The sequence below is a fragment of the Scyliorhinus canicula genome, chromosome 14 (genome assembly GCF_902713615.1).
Source record: "Scyliorhinus canicula chromosome 14, sScyCan1.1, whole genome shotgun sequence".
NCBI lineage: Eukaryota > Metazoa > Chordata > Chondrichthyes > Carcharhiniformes > Scyliorhinidae > Scyliorhinus > Scyliorhinus canicula.
Window position 1 is genome coordinate 65,045,519 of NC_052159.1, and position 12,298 is coordinate 65,057,816.

The 12,298-nt window shown below is 45.3% G+C and overlaps 1 protein-coding gene across 2 annotated transcripts in view; it reads right to left on the reverse strand.

Moving 5' to 3' along the window:
• LOC119977114 (cytoplasmic dynein 2 heavy chain 1) overlaps positions 1-12,298 on the reverse strand; it is a 734,352-nt gene that overhangs the window by 536,772 nt on the left and 185,282 nt on the right. For both annotated transcript variants that reach the window (XM_038817726.1, XM_038817724.1), the window contains exons 37-38: positions 10,605-10,804; positions 7,824-8,088 (exon numbers count right to left, since the gene is read on the reverse strand). In XM_038817726.1, the coding sequence (XP_038673654.1) occupies positions 7,824-8,088; positions 10,605-10,804 (465 nt within the window). The remainder of the gene's footprint in view (positions 1-7,823; positions 8,089-10,604; positions 10,805-12,298) is intronic.

Below are 12,298 nucleotides of genomic sequence, written 5' to 3' on the forward strand. Positions count from 1 at the left end.
GAGCCTGCTCCACCATTCAATGAGATCATGGCTGATCTATTGTGGACTCAGCTCCACTTTCCGGCCCGAACACCGTAACCCTTAATCCCTTTATTCTTCAAAAAACTATCTATCTTTACCTTAAAAACATGTAATGAAGGAGCCTCAACTGCTTCACTGGGCAAGGAATTCCATAGATTCACAACCCTTTGGGTGAAGAAGTTCCTCCTAAACTCAGTCCTAAATTTACTTCCCCTTCTTTTGAGGCTATGCCCCCTAGTTCTGCTTTCACCCGCTAGTGGAATCAACCTGCCCGCATCTATCCTATCTATTCCCTTCATAATTATACATGTTTCTATAAGATCCTCCCTCATCCTTCTAAATTCCAATGAGTACAGTCCCAGTCTACTCAACCTCTCCTCGTAATCCAACCCCTTCAGCTCTGGGATTAACCTAGTGAATCTCCTCTGCACACCCTCCAGTGCCAGTACATCCTTTCTCAGGTAAGGAGACCAAAACTGAACACAATACTCCAGGTGTGGCCCCACTAACACCTTATACAATTGCAGCATCACCTCCCTAGTCTTAAACTCCATCCCTTTAGCAATGAAGAACAAAATTACATTCGTCTTCTTAATCACCTGTTGCACCTGTAAACCAACTTTCTGTGACTCATCCACTAACACACCCAAGTCTCTCTGCACAGCGGCATGCTTTAATATTTTATCGTTTAAATAATAATCCCGTTTGCTGTTATTCCTACCAAAATGGATAACCTCACATTTGTCAACATTGTATTCCATCTGCCAGACCCTTATCAAGTGAATGATAAGACCATTCACTTATCCTATCCAAATCCCTCTGCAGACTTCCAGTATTCTCTGCACTTTTTGCTTTACTACTCATCTTAGTGTCGTCTGCAAACGTGGACACGTTGCCCTTGGTCCCCAACTCCAAATCATCTATGTAAATTGTGAACAATTGTGGGCCCAACACTGATCCCTGAGGAACACCACTAGCTACTGATTGCCAACCAGAGAAACACCCATTAATTAGTTAGGCACGACCTGCCCTTTACGAACCCATGCTGCTCTGCCCCATGGGACAATTTCCATCCAGATGCCTCGCTATTTGTTTCTTGAGGATAGATTCCAGGATCTTCTCTACTACCGAAGTTAAACTCACTGGCCTATAATTACCTGCTTTCTGCCTATCTCCTTTTTTAAACAGTGGTGTCACGTTTTGCTAATTTCCAATCCGCCGGGACCACCCCAGAGTCTAGTGAATTTTGGTAAATTATCACTAGTGCATTTGCAATTTCCCTAGCCATCTCTTTGAGCACTCTGGGATGCATTCAATCAGGGCCAGGAGACTGGTCTACCTTTAGCCCCATTAGCTAGCCCATCACTACCTCCTTAGTGATAATCATCTCAAGGTCCTCACCTGGCATAGCCTCATTTCGATCAGTCACTGGCATGTTATTTGTGTCAACCACTGAAAAGACCGACCCACAAAACCTGTTCAGTTCCTCATCCATTTCCTCATCTCCCATTATTAAATCTCCCTTCTCATCCTCTAAAGGACCAATATTTACCTTAGCCACTCTTTTTTGTTTTATATATTTGTAGAAACTTTTACTATCTGTCTTTATATTCTGAGCAAGTTTACTCTCATAATCTATCTTACTCTTCTTTATAGCTTTTTTAGTAGCTTTCTGTTGCCCCCTAAAGATTTCCCAGTCCTCTAGTCTCCCACTAATCTTTTCCACTTTGTATGCTTTTTCCTTCAATTTGATACTCTCCCTTATTTCCTTAGATATCCACGGTCGATTTTCCCTCTTCCTATCATCCTTCCTTTTAGTTGCTATAAACCTTTGCTGAGCATTGTGAAAAATCGCTTGGAAGGTTCTCCACTGTTCCTCAACTGTTTCACCATAAAGCCTTTGCTCCCAGTCTACCTTGGCTAGCTCTTCTCTCATCCCATTGTAATCTCTTTTGTTTAAGCACAAAACACGAGTGTTTGATTTTACCTTCTCACCCTCCATCTGTATTTTAAATTCCACCATATTGTGATCGCTCCTTCCGAGAGGATCCCTAACTGTGAGATCATTAATCAATTCTGTCTCATTGCACAGGACCAGATCTAAGACCGCTTGTTCCCTCGCAGGTTCCATTACATACTGTTCCAGGAAACTATCACAGATACATTCTATAAACTCCTCCTCAAGGCTGCTTTGACCGACCTGGTTCAACCAATCGACATGTCGATTAAAATCCCCCATGGTAACTGCTGTACCATTTCTGCATGCATCCGCTATTTCTTTGTTTATTTCCTGCCCCACCATAATGTTACTATTTGGTGGCCTGTGGACTACTCCTATCAGTGACTTTTTCGCCTTACTATTCCTGATTTCCACCCAAATGGATTCAACCTTATCCTCCATAGCACCGATGTCATCCCTTACTATTGCCCGGATGTCATCCTTAAATAACAGAGCAACACCACCTCCCTTACCATCCACTCTGTCCTTCCAAATAGTTTGATACCCTCGGATATTTAACTCCCAGTTTTGACCAACCTTTAACCATGTTTCAGAAATGGCCACTAAATCATAGTCATTCACGATGATTTGCGGCATCAACTTATTTACCTTATTCCGAATACTTTGAGCATTCAGGTAAAGTAGACTTATGTTGGCTTTTATACCTCTGTTTTGAACCTTAACACCTCGATCAGTAACCTCTCCTAAGTTATATTTCCTCAACTTTTCTCCTAATTTTCCTTGTCGTTGAACCCATATCTTCATGTAACAACCTGCCACTTCCCATTTTATTCCTTTTAGTATTACTGGGCCTATTCACTGAGCTCCCCTCAGTCACTGTACCTTGTACTGTCGCCCTTCTTAATTTTTCACTATGGCTTCTCTGCCTTACACTTTCCCCCTTACTGCCTTTTGTTTCTGTCCCTGTTTTACTACCTTCCGAATTCCTCCATCGGTTCCCATCCCCCTGCCACATTAGATTAAACCCTCCCCAACAGCTCTCGCAAACACCCCCCCCGAGGACATCGGTTCCAGTACTGCCCAGGTGCAGACCGCCTGGTTTGTACTGGTCCCACCTCCCCAGGACCGGTTCCAATGCCCCAGGAATTTGAATCCCTCCCTCTTGCACCATCACTTGAGCCACGCATTCATCCTATCTATCCTGACATTCCTTCTCTGACTAGCTCGTGGTACTGGTAGCAATCCTGAGATTACTACCTTTGAGGTCCTACTTTTTAGTTTAACTCCTTACTCCCTGAATTCAGCTTGTAGGACCTCGTCCCAATTTTTACCTATATCGTTGATGCCTATGTGCACCACAACAGCTGACTGTTCACTCTCTTCCCCCCCCCCTCCCCCCCAGAATGTCCTGCAGCCGCTCTGAGACATCCTTGAGCCTTGCACCAGGGAGGCAACATATCATCCTGCAGTCACGATTGCGTCCGCAGAACCACCTGTTTATTTCTCTTACAATTGAGTCCCCTATCACTATAGCCCTGCCATTCTTCTTCCTGCCTTGCTGCGCAGCAGAGCCAGCCATGGTGCCATGAACCTGGCTGCTACTGCCTTCCCCTGGTGAGCCATCTCCCTCAACAGTATCCAAAGCGGTATATCTGTTTTGCAGGGAGATGACCGCAGGGGACACATGCGCTGCCTTCCTACTCTTGCTCTGTCTTTTGGTCACCCATTTTCGATCTCCCTCAGTAACTTTCACCTGCGGTGTGACCAACTCGCGAAGCGTGCGATCCACGATGTCCTCAGCATCGCGGATACTCCAAATTGAGTCCATCCGCAGCTCTAGAGCCGTCAAGCGGTCTAACAGGAGCTGGAACTGGACACAGTTCTTGCACGTGAAGGAGCCAGGGACAGTGGACGTGTCCCTGAGCTCCCACATCGCACACGAGGAGCATGACACGGGGCTGGGATCTCCTGCCATGTCTTAAACCTTTGGTTAACTTATACAACTACAATTCCAAAAAAAGCGAAGAAAAAATAAATAAATATACCAATGAAAAGAAAAAGAAAAACTACTTACCAGTCACTTACCAGGGATAAAAAGCATCTCCTCCCCCCAAGCTTCGAATTCCCACCTAGTTTCAAATTCCCAAACTCACTTTATTGTGTCTGGCTGTGTCTTCTCTGGCTCACTGGGAGAACTTGGTTTTTGATAAGGTCCCACATGGGGGACAGCGAAGGTAAGAGCCATGGGTTCCAAGGAAATTTGGCAAATTGGATCCAGAATCGGCTGAGTAGCAGGAAGCAGAGGGTGATGGTTTACGGGTGTATTTCTGACTGGCAGCCTGTGTCCAGTGGGGTTCCGCAGGGATCAGTGTTGGGGCACTTGCTGTTTGTGGTTTACAGAAATTATTTAGACATGAATGTAGGAGGGTTAATCGGTAAGTTTCTGTATGATGCAAAAATTGGCAGGGCGGTAAATAACGAGTAGGACAGCCTTTGATTACAGGAGCATTTAGATGGGCTGATCAGTGGCAAATGTGAGGTGGTGCACTTGGACAGAACAATCAAGGCAAGAGAATACATGATGAACGGCAGGACCCTGGGAAGCACGGAGGATCAGAGGGACCTTGGCGTGCATGTACACAGGTCCCTTAAGGTGGCAGGGCAGGTAGATTCAGTGGTTAAGAAGACATATGGTAAACCTGCCTTTATTAGCCAAGGCACAGAGTTTAAGAGCAGGGAGGTTCTGCTGAAGCTGAATAAATAAGGTAAGGGGCAGGAGGTTTAAAGGGAGGTGAGGAAAATCTTTTTCACCCAGAGAGTGATGGGAGTCTAGAACTCACTGCCTGAAAGGGTGGTAGAGGCAGAGCCCCTCTTAACATTTCTGAAGTATTTAGATGTACACTTGCAATACCAAGGCATACAAGACTATCGGCCAAGTGCTGGAAAATGGGATAAGAATACGTAGGTGGTTGTTTCTGACCAACGCAGGCTCTATGGGCCCAAAGGCCTTTTTTGTGCTGTAGACCTCGATGACCTCATCTCTCTGGCAGAGGCAGGTCCTCATTAACCTGGGCACCTGTTTTAAAGGTCTCAGAATGCTGCTGCAGCCCCACCTCCTGGATTGATGGCAAGGACCGCCCCCACCCCTGCCCCCCATACCCCAGATATCGCTGGCAAGGTCCATTACCCTCACCGCTCCCCCCCTCCCCCCGCCCATAACCGACTCCCACCTACTCAGTGCCCCCTGATTTCCACCTAGTCAGGCCCCGCTCTTTGGCAATGTCAACCTGGCACCTTGTAGTCCAAGGGGTGGCAAGGGAGTGAGTACCTTCCCTACAAATGCCTCCAGGGTGCCGAGGTGGGTCCTTCATGGGAGATGGTGGTCAGGGGAGTTTGCGCTGGCCAGGGGGGACTCAGCTTGGGTTTTCCTCTGGGCTGGGGTCATTTACTTGCTCTTCCTATCTGTCAGTTTCTCAAAAATACAGTTCTGTGATAATAAAGTGAACGGGTTCCCATCTGTATCCTTTAACCCTTTAAACAGTCTGTCAGTATGCCAGGTTCAAAGACCTGTGAGATGAAAGTAAAAGTATTCCCTTTAAGCTGGTGGCAACACAGGTGGCCAAGGTGATTAAGAAGGCATATGGCATGCTTGCCTTGATAGCATAGACAGGGTGGATAGTCAGAGGCTTTTTCCAAGGGTGGAAGTGTCAGTTACAAGGGGGCACAGGTTCAAGGTGAGAGGGGGAAAGTTTAAGGGAGGTGTGAAGGATACATTTTTCACACACAGAGTGGTGGATGCCTGGAATGCGTTGCCAGAGGATGTGGTGGAAGCAGGCACATTAGAAACATTTAAGAGTCATCTGGATGGGTACATGAATAGGGAGGAAATAGAAGGATACGGACCGAGTAAGGGCAGAAGGTTTTGTTTTTAGTTAGGGCATTGTGATCAGCACAGGCCTGGAGGGCCAAAGGGCCTGTTCCTGTGCTGGACTTTTCTTTGTTCTTTGAAGTATTTATTTCACAGTCAATTTCATTTCTCTTTAACCTTTCTGTAATAACCTGCCTGCTTACCACTGGCTGGGAACTAATGGCAATCTCAGAATCCTTAGGGAGTATGAGCTTCCCCAATGAGGGGGGGGGGGGGGGGGGAAGAAATCATTAGCAGGTCCCTGCATAATTAAAGCTGGCCAGTATGGAATCAGCTAGACAAGAGTGAGCAGCAGGGGAGTTACTGCTGCTGTTGTATATATATATATACACGTTATTGTAAATAACGTTTTCTTTCTGTTCTACAAACTTGTGCTGGATTCTTTGTGGCCCTCACAAAACTTTCCTAGCCTGTGCATATGCCTCGAAGCCTTAAAGCTTTGAACTGCATTGCCCACATTCAATTTCATGGACTATTGCCTTTTACAAGCATTCTGATTGGCAGATCCTGGCAGTTTCAAAGGGAGGAATAAGATAGTTTATTTATACAGCTCTAGAGGATCCATTAGCTCAGAAGAGCAGTTGTTTATCTAACCACAGTCATTTTTAAGAGACTGTTTCTATGTTCTCAAGTGTTTCCAGCTCCTGAGACCAACACAAGCCCCCCCAACCCCCACCTCACATGAAGGACTCTCCCTCAGCACCCCGGAGGCATTTGTAGGGAGGTACTCAGCCCCTTGCCACCCTTCAGACCACCAGGTCCCTGTTTCTCAGGACTTACACCAATTCACACCAGCGGGACTCTCAGCTGGGGAGGCTGGAGAATCCCAGGAGGCAGGTGAATCGGGCATCCAGCCAGTAAATTATATTCAAAACAGCTGGTTTTTCGCCAATTCACCCAGTCATTGGGATTACTTCCACTGGCGGGCTGCCCTGGAGAATCCCAGCCCGAATGTCAACCAGCTACTGTACTATAGGACTATAGGAAATGTCACTGCAGAGTCCACTGTTATTTTCACTTGTGATCCACACAATCAGGAACAAGTCTCTCAGCTACCTTTCTCCAGCCCAGAGACACCAAGACTATTGTATGATCCTATTACTATATAATTCTGATCAATCTTGCACAGAGCATTGATCACACTTGAAGCCTTCTTGGTTTGCACTCATTGTGACCACATTTGAAATGGAATTGGTGGGGTGAGGAGAGGGACGTGTTTTATAAACAGATGTTTACGCCACAGAGTCCGACATAATAAAAGACGGTTAACCAAAACAACAACAACCTGTATTTAAATAATGTCCTTAATATAATGAAACGTTCTAAAGTGAAACAACAATTTAAAGAGTCACAATGAAAACATTTATTTTGAAAGTATTGTTTTCATAGAAATCTGATTTCTTGCAAACTGAACTCTGGGGACAGTTCAATCATCGAATCCAAAGAATTCTTCGATTTCCTACAGTGCAGAAGGAGGCCATTCACCCAATAAGTCTCCACCGACCGTCTAATGGATCACACGATCTATACAACACCACTCTCCCCCCCCCCCCCCCCCCCCCCCCACCCCAGCTCCATCTCCCCAGCATTGATCAGAGGCGCATTGATCATAGCCAACTCATTTAATCTCACATCTCTGGACTGTGGGAAGAAACTAGAGCCCCCAGAGGAAACCCACGCAAACAGTCACCCAAGGCCAAAATCGAATCCGAGTTCCTGGCGCTGTGAGGCAGCAGAGCTAACCACTTCAACCTTCTGTAATATGTAGTACAATGCAATGGTCTCTCTCAAATTACAGGTTTTGCAGCATTAAAATTTTAATTGTTTACTTCAGCTTTAGTTTGAATTTGCAAGAATTGTTTCTTCCCTTAGCCAATTAACAGTTTTAAATTTGGGTGCATAATGACTTCTTACCTTGTGGCTCTCGAACAACCTGACGAGCACTATTAGTCAACACACCATCAGACCATTCTCGGGTATCCATGTCAATGTGACCCAGGAGTTGCTGGCGTGGCATGGCTTTGGGATTCATTGTGTACTGCTTCACCGTCTTGTTTATTTTACCAAGAGCTGTCCGTAACATTCGCCATAGTATTGATTTTCCTGCACCACTTGGACCTACAATAACCACTCCCATTCTCTGGCGCAGTTGTTCAAAAAGTTCCAACGCTTTCTTAATCTAGAAAAATTGAAACGATTATACAAGTTTATGCAAAGAAAACACATTTTCATTTGATAATAAAGAGATAAGATTGTCAACAGCTTTTAAAGCCTGGAAAGCATAACAAAATTTAACCAGTTGTGTTGTTTTTGGTGATTGTTTTACTGAGAAGAAGGGGCAAGGTATTGATACTTGGAGACAATGGCAGCGCTCTCTGAGTTGTCATGAGTATACTCTGAGTCTGCAAAGTCCCAGAAAGGTGTGGTCAGTATTGGGTCATAAACAGTTATGCTGTAAACAATCCATTTACTTCAAGGATGAAAGGAATTTGGGATCAAGGATGATTAGTACTTATCCCAGGTGGATGCTTAATGTGTTTCATGTTGTCATGGGAAAGAGGGCAGAGGAAGCCATTTTTGAGATCAGGTTATAGGCTTCCCTCCAAATCAATGAACATTAAAATTTATTTTACGGGATGTGGGCTTTGTTGGACAGACCAGCATTTATTGCCCTTCAATTGCCCTTCAGAAGGTGTTAGTAAGAAGCCTTATTGAACCACTTTAAATCCTTGAGGTGTAGGTACACCCATAATGCTGTTAGGGAGGGGGTTCTAGGACTTTGACCCAGCGGGTTAAGGAACAGCGGTATATTTCCAAATCAGGATGGTGAGTGACTTGGAGGGGGAACTTCCAGGTGGTGGTGTTCCCTAGTATCTGCTGCTCTTGTCCTTCTAGATGGTAGTGGTCGTGCATTTGCAAGGTGCTGTCTCAGGAACATTGGCGAGTTCCTGCAGTGCATCTTGTAGACGGTACACATGGCAGGCACTGTTCATCAGTGGTAGAGGTTTTGAATGTTTGCGGAAGGGGTAGCAATCAAGCGGGCTGCTTTGTTCTGGATGGTGTTGAGGTTTTTTGAGTGTTGTTGGAGTTGCACTCATCCAGGCAAGTGGAGAGTATTCTATTATACTCCTGACTTATGCACGGTAGCACAGTGGTTAGCACTGTTGCTTCACAGCACTAGGGTCCCAGGTTCTATTCCTGGCTTGGGTCACTGTCTGTGCGTAGTCTGCACGGTCTCCCCGTGTCTGCATAGGTGTCCTCCGGGTGCTCCAGTTTCCTCCACAAGTCCCGAAAGATGTGCTATTAGGTAATTTGGGCATTCTGAATTCTCCCTCTCTGTACCCGAACAGGCGCCAGGATGTGGCAACTAGGGGATTTTCACAGTAACTTCATTGCAGTGTTAATGTAAGCCTCCTTGTGACAATAATAAAGATTATCATTAAATGGTTGACAGGTTTTGGGAAGTCAGGTGAGTTACTTGTCGCAGGATTCCTAGCTTTTGACCTGCTCCGTTAGCCACAGTATTTATATAACTAGTCAAGTTCAGTTTCTCCTCAATGGTAACCCCCGCACCGCCCAGGGTGTTGATTGGAGATTCAGCAATTGTAATGTCATTGAATGTCAAAGGACAATGGTTAGATCCTCTCTTGTTTAAGATAGTCTTTGTTTGGCACTTGTATGGTATGAATGTTACCTGCCACTTGTCAGCCCAAGCCTGGATATCGCCCAGGTCTTGCTGCATTTGGACACGCACTGCTTCAGTTTCTGAGGAGTCACAAATGATATTGAACATTGTACAGGCATCAGTGAACTTCCCCACTTCTGACCTTATGATGAAAGGATGGTTACTGATGAAGCAGCTGAAGATGGTTGGGCCTCGGACACTACCCCGAGGGACTCCTGCAGTGATAAACTGGAGCGGAGATGATTGACCACCAACCACACAACCATCTTCCTCTGTGCCAGGTTTGACTCTAACCTGCAGATGGCTTCCCCCCAGATTCCCATTGACTCCAGTTTTGCTAGGCTACTTGATGCCATTCTCGGTCAAATGCTGCTTTGATGTCAAGGGCAGTCATTCTCACTTCACCTCTGGCATTCAGCTCTTTTGTAGATGTTTGAAACAAGGCTGTAATGAGATCAGGAGCTGAGAGACTCAGCAGACTTGAGCAGGTTATTGCTCAGAATATCACAGAACAGATTGTAGTTTTGCCTGGTCAGCAGAGAAAAAGGCTACTTGGCTTTAATTTATTCATTAATTTATTCAATACTTAATTTACCTGTGCTCGGTTAAAAAATGAACATATAACTTTTTTAACAATTACAGTTTTTCTGCCTAATAAATTAATCAGAATTAAATTAAGCATGCAGTTTTGAGAATTTCAAAAAACGATAACAATTGTGTAACTCAAAGTCAAACAAAAGGTTATTTGGCTTATGCATTAAGCAAAATATTCCCATGAATAAAATGAATTTGTGTCACAATACAAAGGAATCTCACAAATTGATTTTATCAAGTATATTCGTAACTCAAAACCAGTCCGTCATTTTCTATGCAAATCTGCCCAATGTGGTCCATAACTTTGTACATGAATTTACACTCCACTAGAACAATTATGACAAAATAATATAGATCCGAATCTTAAAATACTTGTGAATAACTGTTTGAGTCTTTTTAGCTGTCCTTATATTTACCTGGTTGGGTATAATTTCTAAGTTTGCTTCCTCAAATGCCTCATGGAGAGCAGCAGCAAGGTCCACATATTCAACATCTTTAAAGTTAACACCAGGGAAAATATCTCTCACCAAAGCGTCAAACCTTGTACAGTCGGCAAATGTCAATTTTGACATAGTGTTAAGACGCAGAGCCTGAACAACAATATGACTTTCATCAACTGCAAAACAAAAAAGTGGAAAAATACATTGTATATATTCCAAATATGCATTTTCACTAAGGCACTGCTTTGTAGGACTCTAGGACTAAGTACATCAGTTGTTTAAAAAAATTAACATTCACTTTCCCCTATTAAAATTGCATTCACAGCACAGAACTAATTCTAAAAATATCTCAAGCTTCCTGAAATTGCTATATATCATTCAGAATTATAGTTTTATTGAAAACAGGCGTTGATAATAGAATTCTGTACGAAAACATTCTAAGTGCACATAAAGAGGTAGATTATAGGATTTTCAAATATCACTGGACATAAAACCGAAAGAGCTAATGTTCGCAGAGACTTTGGTGTACAAGTACACAGAAGTAGCATGCAGGTATTCAAAGCCATTAGAAAGGCAAATGGCATGTGACCTTTATTGCAAAAGAATTGAACGGGGCCGAGCGGCCGATAGCTTTCGCCTCCCGCACACTGACTGCAGCGGAAAAAAAGTACGCGCAGATCGAGGAGGGCCTGGCAGTGGTCTTTGCGTTGAAACGTTTCCACCAGTACGTATATGGCCGCCATTTCACTATCATGACTGATCATAAGCCTCTGCTGGGACTTTTCAGAGAGGATAAGCCAATACCGCCCACTGCTTCTGCACGGATCCAGCGCTGGGCTTTGTTGCTCGCTGCATACGGGTATTCTCTGGAGCACAAACCAGGAACCCAGATAGGGAATGCCGACGCACTGAGCCGATTGCCTTTATTGACCGGCGAAGTGGTTGCAACCCTAAATTTTATGGACACCTTGCCTGTCACGGCATCACAGATCCGTGAGTGGACCCAGACGGAGCCAGTCCTGTCAAAGGTTCGGCACATAGTCCTGTATGGTGGGCAGCATAGACAGCTCCGGAGGCGAGTTGCGGGCATTTTCCTCCAAGCTGTCCGAATTCAGCGTGGAAGACGGCATCCTTTTGTTGGGGACGCGTGTGATTGTCCCGGATAAATGACAGGAGCTGATACTGAGAGACTTGCACAATGGGCATCCAGGTGTGACCAAAATGAAAATGTTGGCCCGGAGTTATGTCTGGTGGCCAGGCCTCGACACTGACATTGAGAAGGTGGCCCAAAACTGCTCCATTTGCCAGGAGCATCAGAAGCTTCCGCCGGCCGCGCCCCTACATCACTGGGAATGGCCAGTGCGGCCTTGGGCGCGCTTGCATGCGGATTTCGCCGGCCTTTTTCAAGGATCCATGCTCCTGCTATTAATCGACGCCCAGACTAACTGGCTAGAGGTGCATAAGATGGGAGGCACAACGTCCTGCGCAACAATCGGGAAGATGCGTTTGTCCTTCAGCACGCATGGCCTCCCCGAGGTGCTGGTCACAGACAATGGCACTCCGTTCACAAGTGAGGAGTTTGCGAGGTTCATGAAGATGAACGGCATACGCCACATCCGCACTGCCCCTTACCACCCAGCTTCAAATGGGTTGGCGGAGCGCGCAGTGCA